The sequence below is a fragment of the Pantherophis guttatus genome, chromosome 1, assembly GCF_059756535.1.
Source record: "Pantherophis guttatus breed Tessera chromosome 1, ASM5975653v1, whole genome shotgun sequence".
NCBI lineage: Eukaryota > Metazoa > Chordata > Lepidosauria > Squamata > Colubridae > Pantherophis > Pantherophis guttatus.
In genome coordinates, this window is record NC_142063.1 from 222,336,834 (window position 1) to 222,357,947 (window position 21,114).

Below are 21,114 nucleotides of genomic sequence, written 5' to 3' on the forward strand. Positions count from 1 at the left end.
TTATTTTCAAGCAATATTATTTTTAAAGTAACCACAGTTGTACTATTCATACAATTATTTATATTATGGGTATAAAACATTTTTGATGCCAGAGGTTGTATTTGGCCTTTGGATGCATTCCAAAAAAATAATGTAGAGTCTTGCCAAAAAAGCTGGAGGGGCCAGGATGAAAACTTGTAATTAAAACAACATTAAATGCATTTTATATGATGATTCCATTTAATCATTTCTCTTTTCTCTCATAGAGGCTGGGAACTTGGAAAGTACTCTCAGGATTTAGGGGACAATGTGCCCAGATGGTACATTTCTGACCAATAATAGTTTCCTGTTAAAGCATCATAATGACTGTTGTTCAGTCTCTAAGTTGTGTCCAACTCTTTGTGACCCCATGGACCATAGGATGCAAAGCTCCACTGTCCACTGTCTCCCAGAGTTTGTCCAAATCCATGTTCATTGTGTCAATGACACTATCTCATCCTCTGTCATCCCCTTCTCCTTTTATCTTCAGTCTTTCCCAACATAAGTGTCTTTTCCAATGAGTCCTCTCTTCTCATTTGGTGGCCAAAGTACTTGAGATTCAGCTTCAAGTATCTGTCCTTCCAAAAAACAGCCAGGGGTGATTCCCTCTAGGATTAATTTATTTGTTCTCCTGGCAGTCCAAGGGATTCTCAAGAGTCTTTTCCAACATCACAATTCAAAAACAAATGACTACCCATGGACACTGATTAATGCTTGGAATGAGAGATAGGACAGTACGGCCAATCATGTACTAACTCCATCTGTTTGCACCAGTTTACTATTTGCTTATTTACCCTTCTTCTAAGCTCAAAATAGTATTATTTCTATCCCATTTTATGCTCACAGCCACACCATGAAGTGTGAGTCTCCAGAGAGGGGTGGCATATAAATTTAATAAATAAATAAAGTAAATTCTACTATAAATACAGTAATGCCTGGGCAAGGTCAACTTTCTACTTTATTTATTTATTTACTTACTTACTTACTTACTTACTTACTTACTTACTTACTTACTTACTTACTTACTTACTTACTTACTTTACTTACTTACTTACTTACTTACTTAACTAGAATTCTCAGTCTCCTGGTTTCTCACCACTAGCCCAGACAAACTTCAGGTGAGTTTCACTCTGTTCTCTTCTGGGAGTATAATCCATTCAGAAATTACAGTTCTCTTCTGCTGAAATACTGAAATGACCCAGGCAACTATCCTTGTTTTCTTACCTGTCTATAGCTTGAATTCTAAAAGAGAGAGTTGCTCAAGGGAACTGCCATGAAATGAAAAATTGCAGCAGCTGGGGACGTATTGAAACACTCAAAAGGCTCCCACATGATGGCTGTAGTTTAAAAGTCACTTGATAAAAGTTCACGCTGTTCCCATAATTCCACCACTAGCAGGACTCCCTGGAATCACATACTGTATATAAATGAATATCCCCCAAATGAGATGATACATGGCTAGCATATCCATAGTGCCCTTCCCCGCGTCCGGAATCAGCAGACTTCCTACTTCTGAAATTGGGTCTTTTTACATGTGCAACATTGACACTTATTTGTATGAAATGATGTATATTACAAAATGTTATTCTTTCTTTCCATAGAGTTTACTATTCTTCAAGCATAAAGGTTATCAATTTTAAATGACTGATAAAAGTGCAGTATGTCTGTGGCAACTTGTTTTCAACTGAAAAAAGATCACTATAAATAGGCAAATAATGTCTGGGATTTCCACAGCCTAAATGTTGCTATAAATAGTAGTTGAAATTTTCCCACTTCATGCTTTTAGAAAGAACATTCTCCACTTCCTTTCATATAATACTCTTGGGAGTTACATGAGAGCAATATTACTAAAATCTATGTTAGGCGAGTAACAAAAATGTATGGTTCAATTCATACAGAATCCATTGGACGAGATTTAGGGCATTCAGTCACACATTCAAAGTCACTGCACATATTTACATTCTAACGCAATCACTTTGGTTATTTGGAATATAATTTCACTGTCTAAATTCTTACTCTATGAATTTCATAGATAGAAAAAAAAATGGAAATCTTTTTGAGGTCGTTTACAAGCAGAAAACTAATTGAAATACTAAAAATAGCTCTTCACAATATACAAATTATAATCCTCCTGGGGAAGTGATTGGAATTAAGCAAGAAATAAATTTCTGTTGCATCACCGAAATAACAATAGAATATTTATCCCTAACTTAATATATTTCTTTTATCCCCCCCCCAAATTTATTAAGGAAGCTTTCCTTGGTCTCATGTGCTTCAGGTGGGTTGGGACTACAGTTCCCAGTAATTCCCAGGGCAGCACTTTTGCCATATTGGCTGAAGAATTCTGGGAATTGCAGACCTAATTGGAAACCTCTAGCACATGAGCAAGGCTGCTTTAGCTAGAGTAACTTATTATCCAAAATGCTTCATCCTTGACTTCCAAAGGTTTATTTCATGAGGGAAAATTATGTATACATAGAGATCTAAGTAGACTTTTAAGCTATTTTTTGCTGCAATTTTGTCCCAGATGCCGATAAAGTTAAACAGTTAGCGTATCCTCTATTTCTCCTTTTGTCCTCCTTTCCAATTGTCCGTGACCTCTGTTCCTTCAAAATCAAATCAAATTTTATGAGGAGTTGCTTCCAGTCAGAAATAGTGAATTTATATCCTGCAGAGAATGGGAGACATTGCGGCCAGGGGTGGGTTCTACTTACCTTTATTACCAGTTTGCATCGTGCCCGCATGCGCACTCTTCTGAGCATGTGCAGAAGCTTCTGCATAAGCGCAGATCACTTCTTTTTTTTTTTTTAATATATAATTTTTATTAATATATTCTATACACTAATACACAAATAAAATATACAATCCTGCCACCATGGTATAATATGATTACATTGTCCATAAGTATAAAATCATTCCTTTATACATACATATTTGCCATCATATATATACATCATCATATGTCTATTCTATCCCACCTTTTCTGGACCCAATCGTACCATACTTTCCAACTGTTATAAAATTCTGAATCTTTTTTACCATTGATCAATCTAGTTAGTCTATCTGATTCCGCACACTCATTAATTTTATATATTATTTTCAAATCTATTGGTAAGTATTGATTTTTCCACTCCTGCGCATACGCTAATCTTGCTGCAGTGATAATGTGAATCAACAAGAACCATATATGACTTAACATTCAAAGGTTTTGCCCCCAATAGGAAAATCTCAGGTCTTAATTCCAAATTAATCTGTGTAATTTCCAAAATCCATTGCCGTATTTTTTTCCAATATTTAACCGATGAAGGAAATTCTTAATGCAGAATTTACGATGGAGGAAGTAGAAACAGTTATGAAAGCACAGGCGAATGGCAAAACCCCGGGTAGAGATGGCCTTCCAGTTGAATTATACAAAATAGTGTTTGACGTGATAGGAAGACACATGACGGATTTATTCAATGCGGTTATGAAAGAGGCTCAGGTTCCAGTATCTTGGACTGGTTCCAGTATCTTGGACTGAGGCTTATATTTCTATTATCCCAAAAGAAGGAACTGATCTATCTCTTATTAAGAACTATAGGCCAATATCATTACTAAACTCCGATTATAAGATATTTGCGGGGGTTCTTGCAGCTAGGCTTAGCTGCTTCCTTAACCAATTCATTCACTCAGACCAAAACGGCTTCCTTCCTAATAGATATCTACGAGATAATCTTAGAATTATCATGAATACATTAGAATTTTTCGAAAATCGCCCGGATAAACAATTAGCCCTAATTTTTGTTGACGCCCAAAAGGCATTTGACAGAATCAGTTGGGAATTTATGATTTCTCAATTGGAATATATGGAGTTTGGTGGGAATTTTATTCGGGCAATTCGAGCTATCTACCGGGAGCAGACTGCAAGAGTTCTCATAGATGGAGAGGAGACGGAGAGAATTCAAATTCGTAGAGGTACAAGACAGGGATGTCCCCTTTCCCCATTGCTATTTGTATTAACTTTAGAGCCCCTGCTTAGAGAAGTGAGAGGAAACACAGAAGTAAGAGGAATGAAGATTAGGCAGGAGGAAGTTAAAGTTCAGGCTTATGCAGACGATCTTGTATTTATCTTGGATCAACCACTGGACTCGGGCCTGAAATTATTATGCTTGATTAGAGAGTATGGGAAGGTAGCGGGGTTAAAGATGAATGAAGAAAAAACTAAAATCCTAGTGAAAAATATGACTCAGATGCAAAGGCAACAGCTGGAGCAGTTAATGGGTTTAAGAATAACAAATAAAATTAAGTACCTGGGTATATGGTTGACCGCCAGATGTTCCTCCATAAAGGAGGATAACTATCTTCCTCTTTACAGCCAGATGCTCAGAGACTTAGAAAGATGGAAAAATCTCCAGCTATCAATTTTGGGAAGGGTGGCAACCATTAATATGTGCGTGTTACCCAAATGGTTATTTCTATTCCAAACAGCTCCGGTAAGGTTGAATAAAGAGTTTTTTACAAATTTGGATAGGAGTATATCTAAATTTATCTGGCAGGGAAAGAGGCCGCGGATTAGACTTAAAATGTTACAAGAACCCAAAAATAGAGGAGGATTTGGACTCCCAAATTGGGAGCTCTATCACCAAGCAGCGAACTTGATTTGGGTGAAGGAATGGATGGTCCTACAAAAGAGACGACTTTTGACATTTGAGGGAGCCGGTCTTCAACATGGCTGGCACTATTTTCTATGGCCGGGAGCATCCGGCCGTCCTAGACACTTTGATGATCACTATTTACGTAGGACGCTTGGGTACACTTGGGAAAAGGTTAGAAGAAGAGTATATACAAAAGTTCCATGTTGGATTTCGGCGCAGGAAGCTCAGGCTTACCCGACATTGTATAAAGGGGAGAAAACCTTGACGTATGAAGGTTTCTTGGATGTTCAGGGTAATCCAAAGTCACGAGAATTATTAACTCTTCAAGGATATAAGATAGACTGGTGGTCTTATTCGCAAGTGTACTCCAGGTATAAAAAAGATTTACATAGTGAAGGAATCTACAGTAAAAGACAAGAATTGGATAAGATCTTATTAGAAGGAGGGAAAGGGATGTTATCTAAATGTTATGCATATTTATTGTCTCTGCAGATAGGACAGGATGTAGTGAAGGATTGTATGATAGCATGGGGGCAAAATTTTGGATATCCCCTTGACTTCCAGCAATGGGAACAGATTTGGTTGAAAAATATGAAATTAACCATGGCCTCCTCATATAAAGAAAACATATATAAAATGATCTACCGGTGGCATCTACCCCCGGCGAGATTAGCTAAAATGTTTCCCGGGACATCTGCCTGCTGTTGGAAGTGTGGTTACAGCAATGGAACCTAGCGCAGATCACTTCTGATGATGTCCGGATCAGTGGACCTTACCTTTATTACCAGTTTACATCATGAGATGGAAATGGGTGGTTTTTAAATTTGATATATAAATAAAAATAAAAAAAAATAATAAAGTGGGATGCCTGATCAGTTCCTCTGCAAATAGAACTGTACAGGTAGTCCTTGACTTACAACAGTACATTTAGTGACTGTTCAAAATTATAATGGTAGTTATTAAGCAAACGTGGTAATTAACCAAAAAGATTAAGTTGCAACTAAAATTATATGAATGGGATGGTGCTTGTTGGATACAAATCATTGTATCATATCCCTGTTCCTTGGTTCTTTTGCTTTCCATGTATTGGCAGTAAAAGATATAAAATATAATATGGTTTCAGCTGATGTAGAGTTTCACAATTATAATCTAAACTGCAGAGAGATACAATATTCTGAACAGATTCTCCATTTCATATTTTGTCCCTCCAAAGGTCAAAGCAACTGAGATTTTTACAGAGAGGCAAGTGGGAAGGCACCATTTTATTCACTATATTAGTAGAGAATCGTTATATGGAGATTTAACTTTAATTGCTTTATAGCTACAAAATAATTCCGTTTCCCCAAATCTAATGTTACGTCTGTTCCCAGGTTCAGCTGATGGTCTCCTTGTATTCTAAAGAACTGTTTATGCCTCAGTGTTCGGTTGGGTTGAAAGTGATTTGAGTGTCACTTTCAATCACTTTCAACCAAACATTGAGGCACAGTTTTTCAGAATAAAAGGAGACCCAGCGAATTTAAGATAAAAGCAAACTTTATTGGTTACAATGTGTATTTATTTGCTCTTTCACATACGTACACACACTCATCCACACTTACTGTAGAAATACAACTTAGAGGTGGTGGGCTTCAGGATCTCTTTTATCCCCAAAGTTCTTACTTTGTTCTGGTTTGTGAGACTTGGGTGGGGGCTTCTCATGTGTTCAGGCCCAGCTTCTTTTATCTGATTCAGGTGAGATTTTTTTCTTTCTTTAAAGATTTGATTCCCTCTTAACTACTTTTTTCTGAGGGAGCTTTTCCAGTTTTTGTCCATCCTGTTTACATGTTTGCTTCATGGCAGTTTAGGCCTATCAGATTAATTAGAATTTCAGTTTCAGATTCTACATTTTTTTGGAGGATGAGAATTTACATAAGACAGTTGCAGTAAAGCAATTAAAGCTACATTACATCTTAAAAATGAAATCAATATACTTTCAAATATATAGCTGTTGTGTCACTCATGGTCCACTTGGTTCTGGAAATTTGAGCTTGTATAGATGCCCCACTCTTTCTTATAGCAGATGGGATCACTGTGGGGACTATCACAGCTTGAACAATTTATACAAGTGGCTTTCAGCAGCATCGAAGCCAAAATGTTCAAGGGAAAAATGTAACTGGCATTTCCTGAGATTTTTCTTCCATGGATAGTTTATTATTCATCACATTTTTATATCCTGTCTTTCCTTTCCATGAAGGACCATAAGCAATGTAGTTGACATTTTCTCGGCATTAGCCTCATAACCTTGTAACACAGATTAGATTGAAAGATACTAATCCCCCAAATATTAGCTCATCTAGCCTAGTTTTATTTTTTTTTCCCCTCAATGCCAATGGCTCTCTTACTCTTTCCTTTTGCTGCATTTGAACCATTGTTAACTCAGAATGCCAGGGCTAGGAATTTCCATTGCTAAGCAAGTTGGTTGTTAAGTGAGTCATGCCCAATTTTATTATGGTTTTGCCATGGTTGTTAAGTGAATCACTGCAGTTGTTAAACGAACCATGCAGTCATTAAGTGAATTTGACTTTCCCCATTGACTGCTTGTCCTAAGCTGGCTGGGAAGGTTGCAAATGATAATCACTTAACTCTGGGATGCAGCAGCTGTCCTAAATATATGCCAGCTGCCAAGTGCCTAAATTTTAATCATATGACCGTGGGGGTGCTATGACCGTCATAAGTGCGAGAAACAATTGTTAAGTCACTCTTTTCTGCAAATTTGTAACTTGGAACAGCCACTAAACGAAGAAGTTGAGGACAGTCTGTATATCATAGTGAAACCCAGAGGTGGGTTTCAGCAGGTTCTGACCAGTTCTGGAGAACCGGTAGCAGAAATTTTGAGAAGTTCAGGTAGTAAAAATTCTGACTGGCCTCACCCCCATCTATTCTCTGCCTCCCAAGTCCCAGCTGATCGGGAGGAAATGGGGATTTTGCAGTAACCTTCCCTTGGAGTGGGATGGGAATGGAGATTTTACAGTATCCTTCCCCTGCCACGCCCACTACGTCACGCCCACAGAACCGGTAGTAAAAAAATTTGAAACCGACCAAAACCCAAAAATGGTGAAACCCCTCTAACTCTTGTTCTTCAGCCTCTTTTACCAATGCAGTCCCTCCTTCTGCTTTACTCTACTCTAAAAGTCCACTTTACTCTTTCCTTTGACCTAACTTTAGTGGCTACTCCGTGAGCCACGACAGGGACCTCCGAGACGCCTAACTCCGGACTTGGCGCTCAGCCTCCCGCCTGTCGGAGATCGAGGACCAGTGCCGCCACCCAGCCAGCCGCCGCCGCTCTGTCCCGGCCCCGCCAACTATTCGCGCCTTTCCACAACAACAAACCCTCCCCGCGGGAGATGAGTAAAGACAAGGGCGGAGAAAGCGGCTTCTAGGCCGGCCGACCCCTGAAGTCTCCTCTGCGGCTATCGACGACCGAAGCGGAGCTGGTTTTGTAGCCGAGCCGGGCGGGAGAAAAGGTGAGAGCCTCAGCCAAGGGGGGCGACGGCGGCGACGTTTGCCTGAGGAGTCGCCTCCCTACCCACCCCGTGCCCGCCCATGCTGCTTCCACTTCGGCTGCGGAGGGCCGTGCCCTTTTCCTCCTGTTCCTCTCCCGGCGGTAGCCGGAGCCCACGGTCGTGAGAGGGAGCGGAGGCGCTTGAGCGCAGCGGCGACGGGCGAGGGGAGCAGAAGCCGAATCGCGCCCGGGGCGGAGGAGAGAAGATGCTGCTGTCGGTGCTGCTGCACACTTACTCCATGCGCTACGTGCTGCCCGCCGCCGTCATGCTGGGCACCGCGCCCACCTACATCCTGGCCTGGGGGGCCTGGCGGCTGTTCTCGGCCCTGCTGCCCGCCCGCTTCTACCACCAGGTGGACGACCGGCTCTACACCATCTACCAGAGCATGGTGCTCTTCTTCTTCGAGAACTACACCGGCGTGCAGGTGAGGGAGGGCGGCTCGCGGGCTGTGCTGAGGTTGGGGGACTCCGTTCTCCCGCTCGGCTCTCCAAGCCCGCCCTGCCCCGTCACGTCCCAGCCAGAGAGGCCGGAAAGGGGCCGGGAGAGAGAGAGAGATGCCTCTGCAGGCTTCCCAGCCCGAGCAGAGGACGCTTTGTTGGGGCTGGTTGAGCGGCAGTCGAGAAGAGGCAGAGTCCACCTGTGTGCTCAGTTCAGACTCGACCAGCATTGCAAATACTGACAAGAGGAAGTTGGCCTCACTTGTCAGGGTCCTCTCCTACACCAAGGATAGTGAAGTATTGCATTTCACAGGTTGTATTTTATCCATACTCATTTGGAATAAATTAACTGTGAATTCTTAGAGAGATATAGCCTTGTCTAAATACAGGTAGTCCTCGCCTTACGACCACAATTGAGTCCAACATTTCTGTTGTTAAACGAGACATTTGTCAAGTGAGTTTTGCCCCATTTTACGACCTTTCTTCCTACAGTTGTTAAGTGAATCGCCGCAATTGTTAAGTTAGTAACATGTCTGTTAAGTGAATCTGGCTTCCATTGAGTTTGCTTGTCAACAGGTTGCAAAAGGGGATCACGTGACCAGCGGTCATAAGTATAAACCAAGCACCTGAATTTTGATCATGTGATCATGGATATGCTACAAAGGTGGTAACTGTGAAAAACGGTTATAAGTTACTTTTTTCAGTGCCATTATAACTTTGAACAGTCACTAAATGTACTGTTGTAAGTCAAGGACTACCTGTACAGTTCTATTTGCAGAGGCTGATCAGGCATCCCACTTTATTATTATTTTTTATTTTTATTTATATATCAAATTTAAAAACCACCCATTTCCATCTCACAACAGGATTATAGATGAATTCACATTCTCAGTCATTCTTACTATACATTGGGCACAATTTGAATATCAAAGTTATATGGTAATAGCATAACCCATCTTTAAGAATTGAAATAAATATATATAGGGGTACATGTTGGCTTAACTGTAGTAATATACACATGATGACTTTTGCAAGAAAACATGATTTTTGAAATTAGATTTCATTTAAAACTCCACTATTGAATCATAGAATAAGCCTGTATATCTGTTGGTGCCTTTGATTATATAGTTTCAGGCTATATTTATTTATTTATTTATTATTGCGATTTATATCCCGCCTTTCTCCCAAGGGACTCAAGGCGGCTTACAAAATGACAATTTCCAATACAAATTACAACAAGATAAAAATTAAAATCAACACCCCAATTAAAACAGTTTAAAATTATAACAGTGTACACCCAACGGATCAGTTGAGTTGACGGAAGAAGAAGAAAGAAACAAAAGTTATGAAGAAATATGAAGAAGAAACAAAAGTTAACCCTTGGTTTTAAATTTATTTCTATATAATTAAGATAACTAAGTACTTTTTCTCCTTTCCTAGGTAATTCTGTATGGTGATTTGCCTAAAAGTAAAGAGAATGTGGTATATATATCAAATTATCAAGTAAAGGTTTGTACATTGCTGGTTTCTCTATAAGGCATTTTATGTAATGTTAATAATTATAATTCTGCATGATACGCTACATAGCATGGGAGGATCTGATGCTAAAATAATAATATAGGATCCAGATTGGGTTGGTCGTTAGGTCCCAGTGACCAACCCAAATTGGATCCTGCAACATTATCCTGGGACATATATATTCACCTTTATTCATAAAATAATAATTATAAACATATAGGGGGTGAAGTAGAATATAGGTAATCTTCACTTTATGACCATGGTTAGTTGTTCAGAGTCTTGGTTGTTCAGCAAAGTGGTCAATAAGCAAGATACCCACAACTGTTTCACTGAACAACTGCAATCCCAGCATTCCCCACTGTGCCGTTGCAGGATCTCACATGTCCTTAAGTGAACTGAGCCCCTCTCCATGCCTGTGTAGTATATAGTATATAAAAATACTATATCTCAATAAAAGGAGCCAGATAAAACTAGTATACAATAAATTAAAAATGTTAAAGGCGGGGGAGGGTCTTCAAGATGCTAGCTAATCCCAAGTTTACAAGCCCCATGTGAATTGGCAAACTCTTTCAAAAGGCCAGGGGAGTGGGGGCTTGTCTCACTTAGGAGGGGGGGAGGGAGGATATTCCAAAAAGCAGAGACAGCAGAGAATGCTCTTTTTCTGGACTCCACAAGTCGAAATTCTTTAACCTATGGGATCCGTAATATACCTTCTCTGCCTGAGAAATGGGCTGATGTAATGGGTATAACACCAGTGGTGAAATCCAAATTTTTTTACTACTGGTTCTATGGGCGTGGCTTGGTGGGCATGGCAGGGAAATGATACTGCAAAATCTCCATTCCCACCCCACTTCAGGGGAAGGATACTGCAAAATCCCCATTCCGTCCCCACTCCTGGGGAAAGGATATTGCAAAATCTCCATTCCCACCCCACTCTGGGGACAGCCAGAGGTGGTATTTGCCAGTTCTCCGAACTACTCAAAATTTGGAGATTTTGCAGTATCCTTCCCCTGGAGTGGGATGGGAATGGAGATTTTGCAGTATCCTTCCCCTGCCATGCCCACCAAGCCACGCTCACAGAATTGATAGTAAAAAAAAAATGAATTTCACCACTGCCAACACCCAATGCAGCTCACACAACAGAGGTGTTGTATGTGCCATCTTTAGGGTACCCAAACTTTTATGAAATGTATTTGATGCCCATCTCGTATCCAACAACTCTGGGTGGCAAATTGTTCTCATAGTTGCATTTTGTCCCAGCAGAACCTTCCTGATTCTAGTGGCACAGTAGTTAGAATGCAGTATTGCAGCCTAATTCTGCCAATTGCCAGCAGTTTGATCCTGATCGGCTGAACATTGACTCAGTCTTCCCTCCTTCCGAGGTTGGTAAAATGAAGAGCCAGATTGTTGGGGGCAATATGCTGACCCTATAAACCACTCAGACAATGCTGTAAAGCACTTGGAGCAGTATATAAATCTAAGTGCTATTGCTATTCAAGGGTAGTCCCATGTAGAACATTTCCAAGCTGGAAATGACCAGGATCTGCGTTACTGAAAGAAGGGCTCCCAAACCAGGAATGACATAACTGACTCCTCAAGCAGGAGCCATGAAGCCAGGAGGACCCGCAGATTACACACCAGGATCTGTCTGGGTTAGTGCAACCCCAGCAAAGACCAGAGATGATGAACTCTTAGATACAAAGAAGCCCCCCCACACACACACTCACAGCCACTCCATCTTACCACAGTTCAGGGTGAAGCCTGTTGTTCCCCATCCAGATCCTAAAACCTCAAGGTATGGCAAAAGAACGTCCAGAGCAGCTTTTTCCCTAAAACTGGAAAACAAAAACCTTCATCTTCAAGTTAGCCAAGTAAAAACTTGTGCAAGAAAATGGAGAGTGCTGGGTTTGTGCAAGCTTTTGCTGTCCTTCCTGTAGCCCAGCTAGGACTTAAAGGCTAGCCCAATGTTTCTCAACCTTGGCCATTTGCAAATAGGTGGACTTCAACTCCCAGAATTCACTTGTGGTCATAAGTCCAGGACTACCTGTACAATGGGTTACCATTGTGAAATATTAATTAGGTTAATTGAATCCGGTGCAAATGAGTTTTAAACTAACAGGTTGGAAATAATAGCTGTGGAGTACTATTGAACTACTTCTGAACCAGAAAATTCTTCCACGTGGAACTTTTTGTATCACTGATTAGCTACTTTTTGTGAACCAACATTAAATACTCCTTTTATAATCTATTCAAGGTAGCTAAATAATTTGGTGTCTGATATTTTCATTTTTTAAAATGCCCTCTTTAATTCAGCTTTTAAAAGAAAATTTGGAAAACAACTATCTATATCTACCTTGTTCTATATTATATTGAAATGAGTTGGCAATCTTGACCTTAGTGAAGTAGATTAAATAGCAGATTAATAAATTGTATTAATTTAAAAGTTGAGAAGTAAGTGGAGAACAGAAAGTGAAAAGACTAAAAAGAGAAGGAATGTGATTGTGGAAAGGTTATTTTACTTTGTATCTGAAAAGCTCAGTTTTTAACTTCAGCAGTATTTGTTTTTCATGGAAGAGAATTGCCATTGCATATACCAAGGATGTATTATGTTTGTAAATATTTGTGTTCTGGGTTTGCAGTTGATTGGATTATAACAGATATTTGACTATCAGGCAAAATGCTTTTGGACATACTCGATGTGTTTTGAAAGATAGATTAAAATGACTTCTTTTGTACAGGTGGTATTTTTCTCAGGTAATGCTCTTTCTGCAAATTTATTTGTTTATTTGTTTGTTTATATAGCTGCCCATCTCACAGAAAACTTTGTAGTAATGTAAAGTAGCTAAGAATTACTGCTTATTTTTGATACAATTGATTCTGCAAATATTTGGAAGTAAATCCATTAGTTTCAGTAAAATACCATCTCCAGTAAAGGACATGGGATCTTATCTTGCTGAGGGATAGGGCATAAACACTATAAATAAATATATCTTAGTAATAAATTACCATTGCATATTTTGAAAGAAAATAAATAGAATATCATTTTACTTTTCAAATTAATTGATTTTGTTTTTATGTTCCAAAAGAACTGTATGCTTGGTTTTCAATCTGATTTAGTTCTCCTCCCAATCATAAACATAGTTTACCCCATCTTCTACTCCACCCTCCCCTTGTTAACTGAAGCTCACCTTAATGTGAATGTTTTTGCCATAATAAATGGCTAAAATTGCTACAGTACTTTCATTGTGCTGCAAGATTATCTTCGTTAATGCCCAGAAAAATGCTAAATATTTCAATCCTAATTAGATTTACTTTGATTTAGAAAGTAAATTACATAGTACTCATTATAGCCAAGCAAATTGGCATCATCAATTTATGTAGCCATTGAACCAAACACATTTTAGGATTCCCATGTAAGATATCTATTTTAATGTTAACATCTATTTCATTAATGTCAATACAGCAAAATAGAGTTCTCTTACAGAAGAATGAAGCAAAACAGTTGAACACATGCTGGATATGTTAAATGTGGCAATATACCATAATTGATAATAGATTTAAAGAAGTTGAATCTATAACACAACCTTGCTTGACACTTCAGAAAGCTTCAATTGGTGATGTGCAAGGGAACATCTCATTTGCATACTGAAATTCTTGTAAACATTTTGACAAGAATTAAAGGGTATATTCTACATTTGTGCCTCCTAATTTTATCCATAGCTTGCTTCCATCATTAAACTAAGATATATGCTAAAATAGCAGTGCCAATATAGATTTTACTTTTGCTATAACGTACTTGTTAATCCCAAATATTAACAATGGTCAAATGTTGAAAAATAGTTGTAAACCCAGCTTTGTTTTTCAGTAGAATATGCTCCCAGTTTATGTAATGGTATATAATTTAGTAGCAATATTAATAAGGATAAATAATCTGTAATTTTAGGGGTTTGTGATCCCTTTTTTGTGAAGAATCAAATGATTATTCCCATATTAGATCTCTATCACTATAAACAACCATTTTTCATCCTGCATGAACTATTTACTTACATAAATTCTTACATATTTTTTTGTTTTCAACTTAAACTTGATGGCAGATTTTGTTCCAGTAAACTCTCAAGGTTCCATTAGATGGAGTGATTGAAATTTATAAACATACACTTAGCAGACTACAATTGCAGTGGTTAAATTAGTGAAACCTCTTTTATGTGGAGATAATCTGGCAATGTTCTTCTATTATTTTTATGCAGTTTCCCTATTGTAATTCTGATAATTACATAGTGGCTATTTATTTATTGTGTGTGCATACAATTTTGAGCTATTGATAGTCATTATAAATAGTCCTTCCCTTGTCCTAAAGAGTAGGACTCCCATTTTAAAATTCATCCTAGGTCTATTACTATAGCCTGCCTGCCTTCCTCCCTCCCTCCCTCCCTTTTCCCAACAACTCTAGGAATAGAATAAAAAATAAACAAAGATTTTTTAAAAATTAATAACCATTTCTATCCTATAACACTCTGGCATTCATTTTCAAAATACTGTCATTTTTAACTCTGCATCCATTTGGCTAATAAGTGAAGTCACAGTGTCTTTCTCATTGCCTGTGCAGCTTCAATAGAATTAGCTGCTGCATGGAAGATTTTTTGTCTTTTTCCCAGAAGGGGAAACTGGTAGAGAACATCACACGTTGCTGTTTGATCACATCAAAAACTCTATATAATCCAACATCCTCTTTCCTACATTGACTGGCAGGTGATAGTCCTGTTGCTGCTGATTGTCACCAGCCTTATGTCCTACATGCCTCAAAATGGTAGAAGTCATGTATACTATAAAATACATGGAAGTGTTGATTTCATGCATGATTTTATCTGCATTATTCTTTTTCTTCTTTTCTCTTATATCTGTAGCTACAAAGGAATTTGATGGTACAGTATTTTTTCCTTATCTATTTAATTTAATTTTTCTGAATATTAATTCAGAACAATCCTAAACATACAGTACATGATGACACAAAACATTTTTTTTCTTTAAAGGCACGTGGTGCAAATTTGAAAATAATATATTTTTATGCTGTTTGGAGAACCACAAGTGAAATAACTCAGTGGCTGAATTAATAACTCAATGCTGGAAATAGTGCTTGCTGGTATTTAAGAAATAATACTGTACTGGCTTATGAGAAATCTGCAGTGCCAAGTGATATGTATATTTTACTCTCATTTTTATGCCCGAACCCTGTGCCAGATCTGCATAAACACGAAAACACTTCCTCTTCTTCCTGTTGATGCTGTGGTAGTGATGTCACTCGCACTCAAGTAAAATTTCCCTGTGACAGTTGATTACAGAATTGTGATGGAATGTATATTTCCTACCTCTAATAAACATCCTGTTGTGGAATGTGTGTATGTTCTCAATATGCAAAAACAGAACGTTAGTTCAAGGAAAGCACACTAGTAAACACATCTGAAGCTTTGGTTTTGATCCACAAAACAGGTCCTTATTGGTGGCGTAATAAGTAATGTTTAAAAATTAGTAACAGATCTTTAAAAAAGATTCTTTGACACATATTGCTTCAAAAAAATACGTGGATGAAGTGATGGTATATCTGTATCAAATATAGGGTTTTGTTTTGTTTTGTTTAAAAAATACATTCTCTGAAGAAAAAACAGAGCATAAGGGAAACAATACACTTGATAAGAAAATTGCTGTTCCAGACAAAAAAAATGCAATCACATGACCACAAAATGCTGCAGCCAGTCATAAGTGTTAGCAGGTGCCAAGCCCTCAATTGCAACCACGTGATATGAGGTGGCAGTGTGACGGTTATAAGTCACTTTTTCAGAGGCCACTGTTACTTTGAATCATTACACATCATAAATTGAGGACTGCCTGTACTCCCTTTAAAAGAAATGTATTCCTTTCTGATACCTCTTTTTCTTTTAAAAGAGTTATGCAGTGTTTCAGATTACCAGTTCCAGGCACAAAAATAAGATTGAATAACCTGGCAACAGTTTGAGTCATTTCATTTTTTTATTATTATATTTATGCTTTCGTGGTTGAAAAAAATTGAGGGTCGAATGGATAGGAATTCTCTGAGTTGAAGACTATATAACTGAAATTTCCCTGTTTTACTGATAGCTGGAAGGAGACAAGTTTACAGGATTCAACAAAAATAATAATTGACAGCCTTGTTTGTTTTTTGCAAGAGAGGTGGGAAAACGGCATGATGACATTCACATTTTCCATTTGTTTTAGAATTTTATTATGACCAGCAGATACAGCTTTGCTTATTCTTGCTATTTGATGTATATAAGTGTGCACCTGTATGGAGCAGCTAATCTCTTCCAAAATGAGGTGCTTTCCACAATGAAGGCAATTTAGTCCAACTGCCATTCAAAAAGGCTTGGCTGACACAAAATAATGTTCCAGTTTTGCTTTGTTTTTTGGAAGCCAGAATGAACAGAGAAGATTGTGGAGACATTGCTTCAGAAAGCTGCTTCTGTTAAAAGTTGGTTGAAGCTTCGCCCTAAAAGCTTTCTATAACGCTAATAAAGCTGGTGTGAGATGTTTGGCTCCTTAGCAACATAATGATAGAATGAGACTGGACAAAACATCTGAGGGACTTTCATAAAAAACAAAACAATCCAAAATAAGAAATAAAGTCTTTTTGACCCCAGCTACTCCTGGTGATAAAAATATTTTTGTTAACTCTTGGTATCATAATATACCAATCTCTGCATTAGCTCTTATGCAAAGCAGCATTCATGAAATCCGTATTGTATATACAATATTTTAAATGAAAACAGTGTTCCTAAAACTCAACAGCTTCTCTCTTTATTCTTCTTGGAGAAACCATTCCAAATTATTTCTTTATAAGAGCATTAAAAATGTTCTAGTGTATTTAATCAATACTTTTTATTTACTTGGACTGCAGACAAATGGACTTATACAACAGGACTTTTAACTCTCTCGATCTCATCCTCATAAATTTTGCCATGAGACAACATAGAGCATGATTTGAAATATGGTGGCCTGCAGGAATAAGGTGTACATTCATTGTCATTTCCATTGTTAGTGAGAGAACATTGTTAAAAGACTTGTATGTAGCTAAATATGGTACACTCAGTAAGAATTCAATTTTAATAATTTGCTGAAACATACATAAGTGATCTAATAGGTGCAGGTACTCCTCGACTTACAATAGTTTAGTGACCGTTCAAAGTTACAACAGCATTGAAAAACGTAACTTATGACCATTTTACACAAGACCATTGCAGCATCTCATGGTCAGGTGATTTACATTCAGATGCTTGAAAAATTGACTCAAATTTATGATGGTTGCAGTGTCCTAGGGTCGTGTGCTTTCCTTTTGCGACCTTCGGACAAGCAAATCAATAGAGAAGCCAGATTCAGTTAACAGCTGTGTTATTAATTCAATAACTGCACTGATTCACTTAACAAATGTGGCAAGAAAAGTAATAAAATGGGACAAAATTCACTTAACAAATTTCTCACTTAGCAACATAAATTTTGGGCTCACTTGTGGTTTTCCATTGAGGACTACCTGTACTTTGTATTCCAAAGCAAAACTCTAGACTTAGATAAATTTTTCTTGATATATCCATATGGAGTCAACTGTCTTTGGGTTAAAAACTACATTTTTTTCTGTTTTCTTTTTTTAATAGAAAAATATTGTAAAATAAAAACAAAAAAAAATCTTCATGCTCCTATTGTTGCAAAACCAAATTTAAGAGCATAGAAAGCTGCTTACCCTACAGCAGTTAAAATGCTGCTACATTATTTTTTATTGTTTTATTAATCATTAAAGGGTTATAAATATAATCAATTTGCTTATATAGTAGCACAAGTGGAGTGTACATGAAATTAAGTGCTAGATTTAATGAAAAGAAAATGAGGAACACGATGAAAATCCAGATGAAAGCAAAAACTCTAGTAACCTTCCTTATTTCCTCTTTATACAATATATATGTTTTCCCCCCCCTCTCTTCCCCTCCTCCCATGCGTGTGTGTGTGCATGTGCGCGCACGCTTATATTTGTGGTATCAGCTTCCACAAATGCAAACTTCAGGAGTCAATTCCCTTTTCAGAATCAAAATGCTGCTTTCTACTTTTCTTCCATGAAGTCAAGCAGGTATTCTAAGCAGTTCTTTTGATTTGGTTGCTGGAAAGATAAACATTCGTACTTTTCCAGGAAAAGTCCTGATATTCAGATGCACACCTGTGTTTATATAGAAAATTTAGACTAATACCTCTTAACCTAAATTAAGCAAAATTTATTTAGGGACAAAGTCTAAATTTAATTTAAACTAGAGTATACAACTAGTTTTGCAAATGTTATAGGAGATGGACAATTGGCCCGATATAATAAACTGAGTTTTGCTTTTAGTACAGCAATTCTGGCTGAGCTCCATATTTCACAAATTACATTTGTGAGAACTGATGGAAGCACAAAGTAATTGTGTTATGAAGGGCTGGAAGAAAAATGAGACGTTTTTGACTGGAGCAACCTCATTGAGGCTCAGTCTTAAGACTGAACTGTTTAACTTAATGAAACTGTACTATATATGTTTAATTCCACAGATATATTTTGCGATTTAACCAGAAGGAAAATTTTACAATCCAGAACTGCCCAAAGTAATTGCCTATAGCCAGTCATATGAAAGGTAATGAAAACTACCAAGAGCTGACAAGCTCAGTGTCATTAACCATTGAGCCATCATGCCTCATCTAATTCAGTTTAATGAAGGTCAAAGAGATAACAGCCAAAGCATGCAAACCAAAATAGTCTCTGGCAGACACATGCCTGAACAGTTTACTCTTATTGGGAGTGCATAGAATAGCCCAAAATCAGTCCAAGATTCCAAGAGCCAGTTCAGAAGAGCACAGGCATAATTCATATGAATTGTCATACAAGAGCCAGAGATTAAATAGTTGTTTCCAGTAAAGGGCTATAACTCAAGGCTGGCTCTTTAATCAGGCTGCAGCCAACTGTTGCTAATCAAGTCATTTACTCACTTGCTTGACAAGATGCTTCACAGAACGTCTTTGCTGTTCTCTCTCTACACACCAGGCTGTTCCAGCTGTGCAGGAGGTGCCTGCTTTTGATTGGCCTCTTGTGATTCATGTGGTTTACAAAAACAGTTTCAAATCAGAGTCTAAAAAATCCATACTTAAAACTTGGATCAGTTTTTAAAGATTGTAAAATAAGTTTGCCTCTACTTTTACAAATAACTGAAATTAATCATGTTATAACTAAAGAATTTGTGGTGTTCTTCTGGATTTTAGACTTTCTTTGTAAGGAGTGCTCAAGAATTCATATCCATATTGAACAAATTGAGCTAAAAGACATTTCAGAAGAACAAATGTTTATGAGAAGGTGGCTTCACAAATGTTTTGAAGTCAAGGACAAGTAAGTGGTAAAAGGCCTAGTGCTGTTTCTGGAGTGTTTGATTTTTTTTCTTTATTACTTGCATTAAGAAATTAGTAGCTGTGAGAGTGGGAAATATCACCCAAACTGCTTTTGTGATACTTGTGGCTGTAACTGAATCAATATGGAATTTAATATCCTTTATTCTCAGGCCAAAGTACTTGGTCCAATTTGAATCAGAATAGCCACATCTATAAAATAATATTTTATAATAGATATGGCTATACTAATTAAAAGTAGACTAGTTACTTTTGCCTGAAAATAAAGGATATTCATTCCATATTGATTCACTAGAGTAAGGTAACTTGATTGATTTTGGCTTTGAATGTTGTGTATATTCACCCAGTGGGAACTTAATCTCATAAACGTGGTTTATTATATAAATGTGCTGAGAATTTATAGCTTAGCTAAAGTTCCAGTCATTTTCATTTGAATCCATTTAGGTGCTTTATCTATATTTGCTTACTTCAGGAAAATATAGCTATGCAAAGCATTCAGAATTAGTCCTTCCCAAAGCACATCAATATGCACAAAGCTGAAGTTTAAAGCAGCCACATCCTTTGTGAGACTCATGCAGCTGCTTCAAAACACAAGAATACTTCCATTAGAATTGCTAACAAAATTGTCTGTACCTACACAGAGGCAGCTGGCAATATTCCTTCCAGGGGTTGTGACTGCTTGAATATTTCAGACAGAGAGGCTTCATAGGTGCTAAATTGCTTTGTATAATACCTCTTTGAATGCTTTGTACAACCCTAAAAATAAGTCTGGCCAAATTACACACTAATAAAATTTGTGCTATTTGCAGATGAAGATTAAAAAATTCAATCCTTGATGTATGAAAGAAAGAATTCCAGGTCAAATGTTATGGTTCTTAGAGGAAAGTATTTGTGATAAATTATCAGAAATAACCAGAGAATTGTATAAAAACTTCTAACCAAAAGTTTGTGATAAATAAATCTCGTTTTTAAACCTTTTCCTTGCTCCTAGATTGCTTAATAGAATTTTATGATGCAAAAGATTCTAAAAGAAGAAATAAGTTCCCTGGGGAAAGTGTTCACTCCAAACTAAGTCCCCAGAAAACATTGTCATCCTTATTATTTTTAAGCAGTTTGACTGCCAGCATGCTACAGACAAAGTCTGGAAGGAAACTTTACATAAAACATGTATATATGGGAGCTTACTAGGCTGTCTCTGGGTCAGTATTAAAGCATAAAAATTCTGCACTTTCATTCAGTGGCTTTTCTCTCTTGCTGTGCACATCACATCAAATTCTTTCCTAAATTTTATATTAAAATTTTAAATAAAGTCTTATCAATTGAATAAGTCAAATTGCAAGTCCATCCTTCCTGATTACAAAAGCTTCAGGAGCCAGTTGACTCCAGCCTCTTGCTTTGATCCTCTCTGAATTCTTTCAGTATCCTTTGGATGATACAAAGTGGTGTACTCTACGAGATAACTCCCAAGTAGTTTTAAAGCTATTTGCACAAAGTCACCCAAGCACACCGTGAACTTCCTGCAAC

General features: G+C 37.6%; 1 protein-coding gene and 1 long non-coding RNA gene across 9 annotated transcripts in view; one reads left to right on the plus strand and one right to left on the minus strand.

Moving 5' to 3' along the window:
- LOC148116785 (uncharacterized) lies at positions 1–8,557 on the minus strand. The gene is made up of 2 exons (XR_015731342.1): positions 8,430–8,557; positions 1–6,498 (listed from the first exon to the last, which is right to left on the minus strand). It is a non-coding gene; the product is annotated as an uncharacterized LOC148116785 (long non-coding RNA).
- The window catches only part of LOC117676921 (1-acyl-sn-glycerol-3-phosphate acyltransferase epsilon-like), a 23,397-nt gene continuing 8,677 nt past the window's right edge, over positions 6,395–21,114 (plus strand). Inside the window, exons 1-3 of one of the 8 annotated variants that reach the window (XM_087882449.1) lie at positions 6,395–8,618; positions 10,072–10,140; positions 11,413–20,567. In XM_087882449.1, the coding sequence (XP_087738575.1) occupies positions 8,400–8,618; positions 10,072–10,140; positions 11,413–11,502 (378 nt within the window). In that variant the 5' untranslated portion in view covers positions 6,395–8,399 and the 3' untranslated portion in view covers positions 11,503–20,567. Of the gene's footprint in view, positions 8,945–10,071; positions 20,568–21,114 lie in introns of those variants that run through there. The other 7 variants (XR_015731339.1, XR_015731338.1, XR_015731341.1 and 4 more) reach the window with 7 other exon arrangements.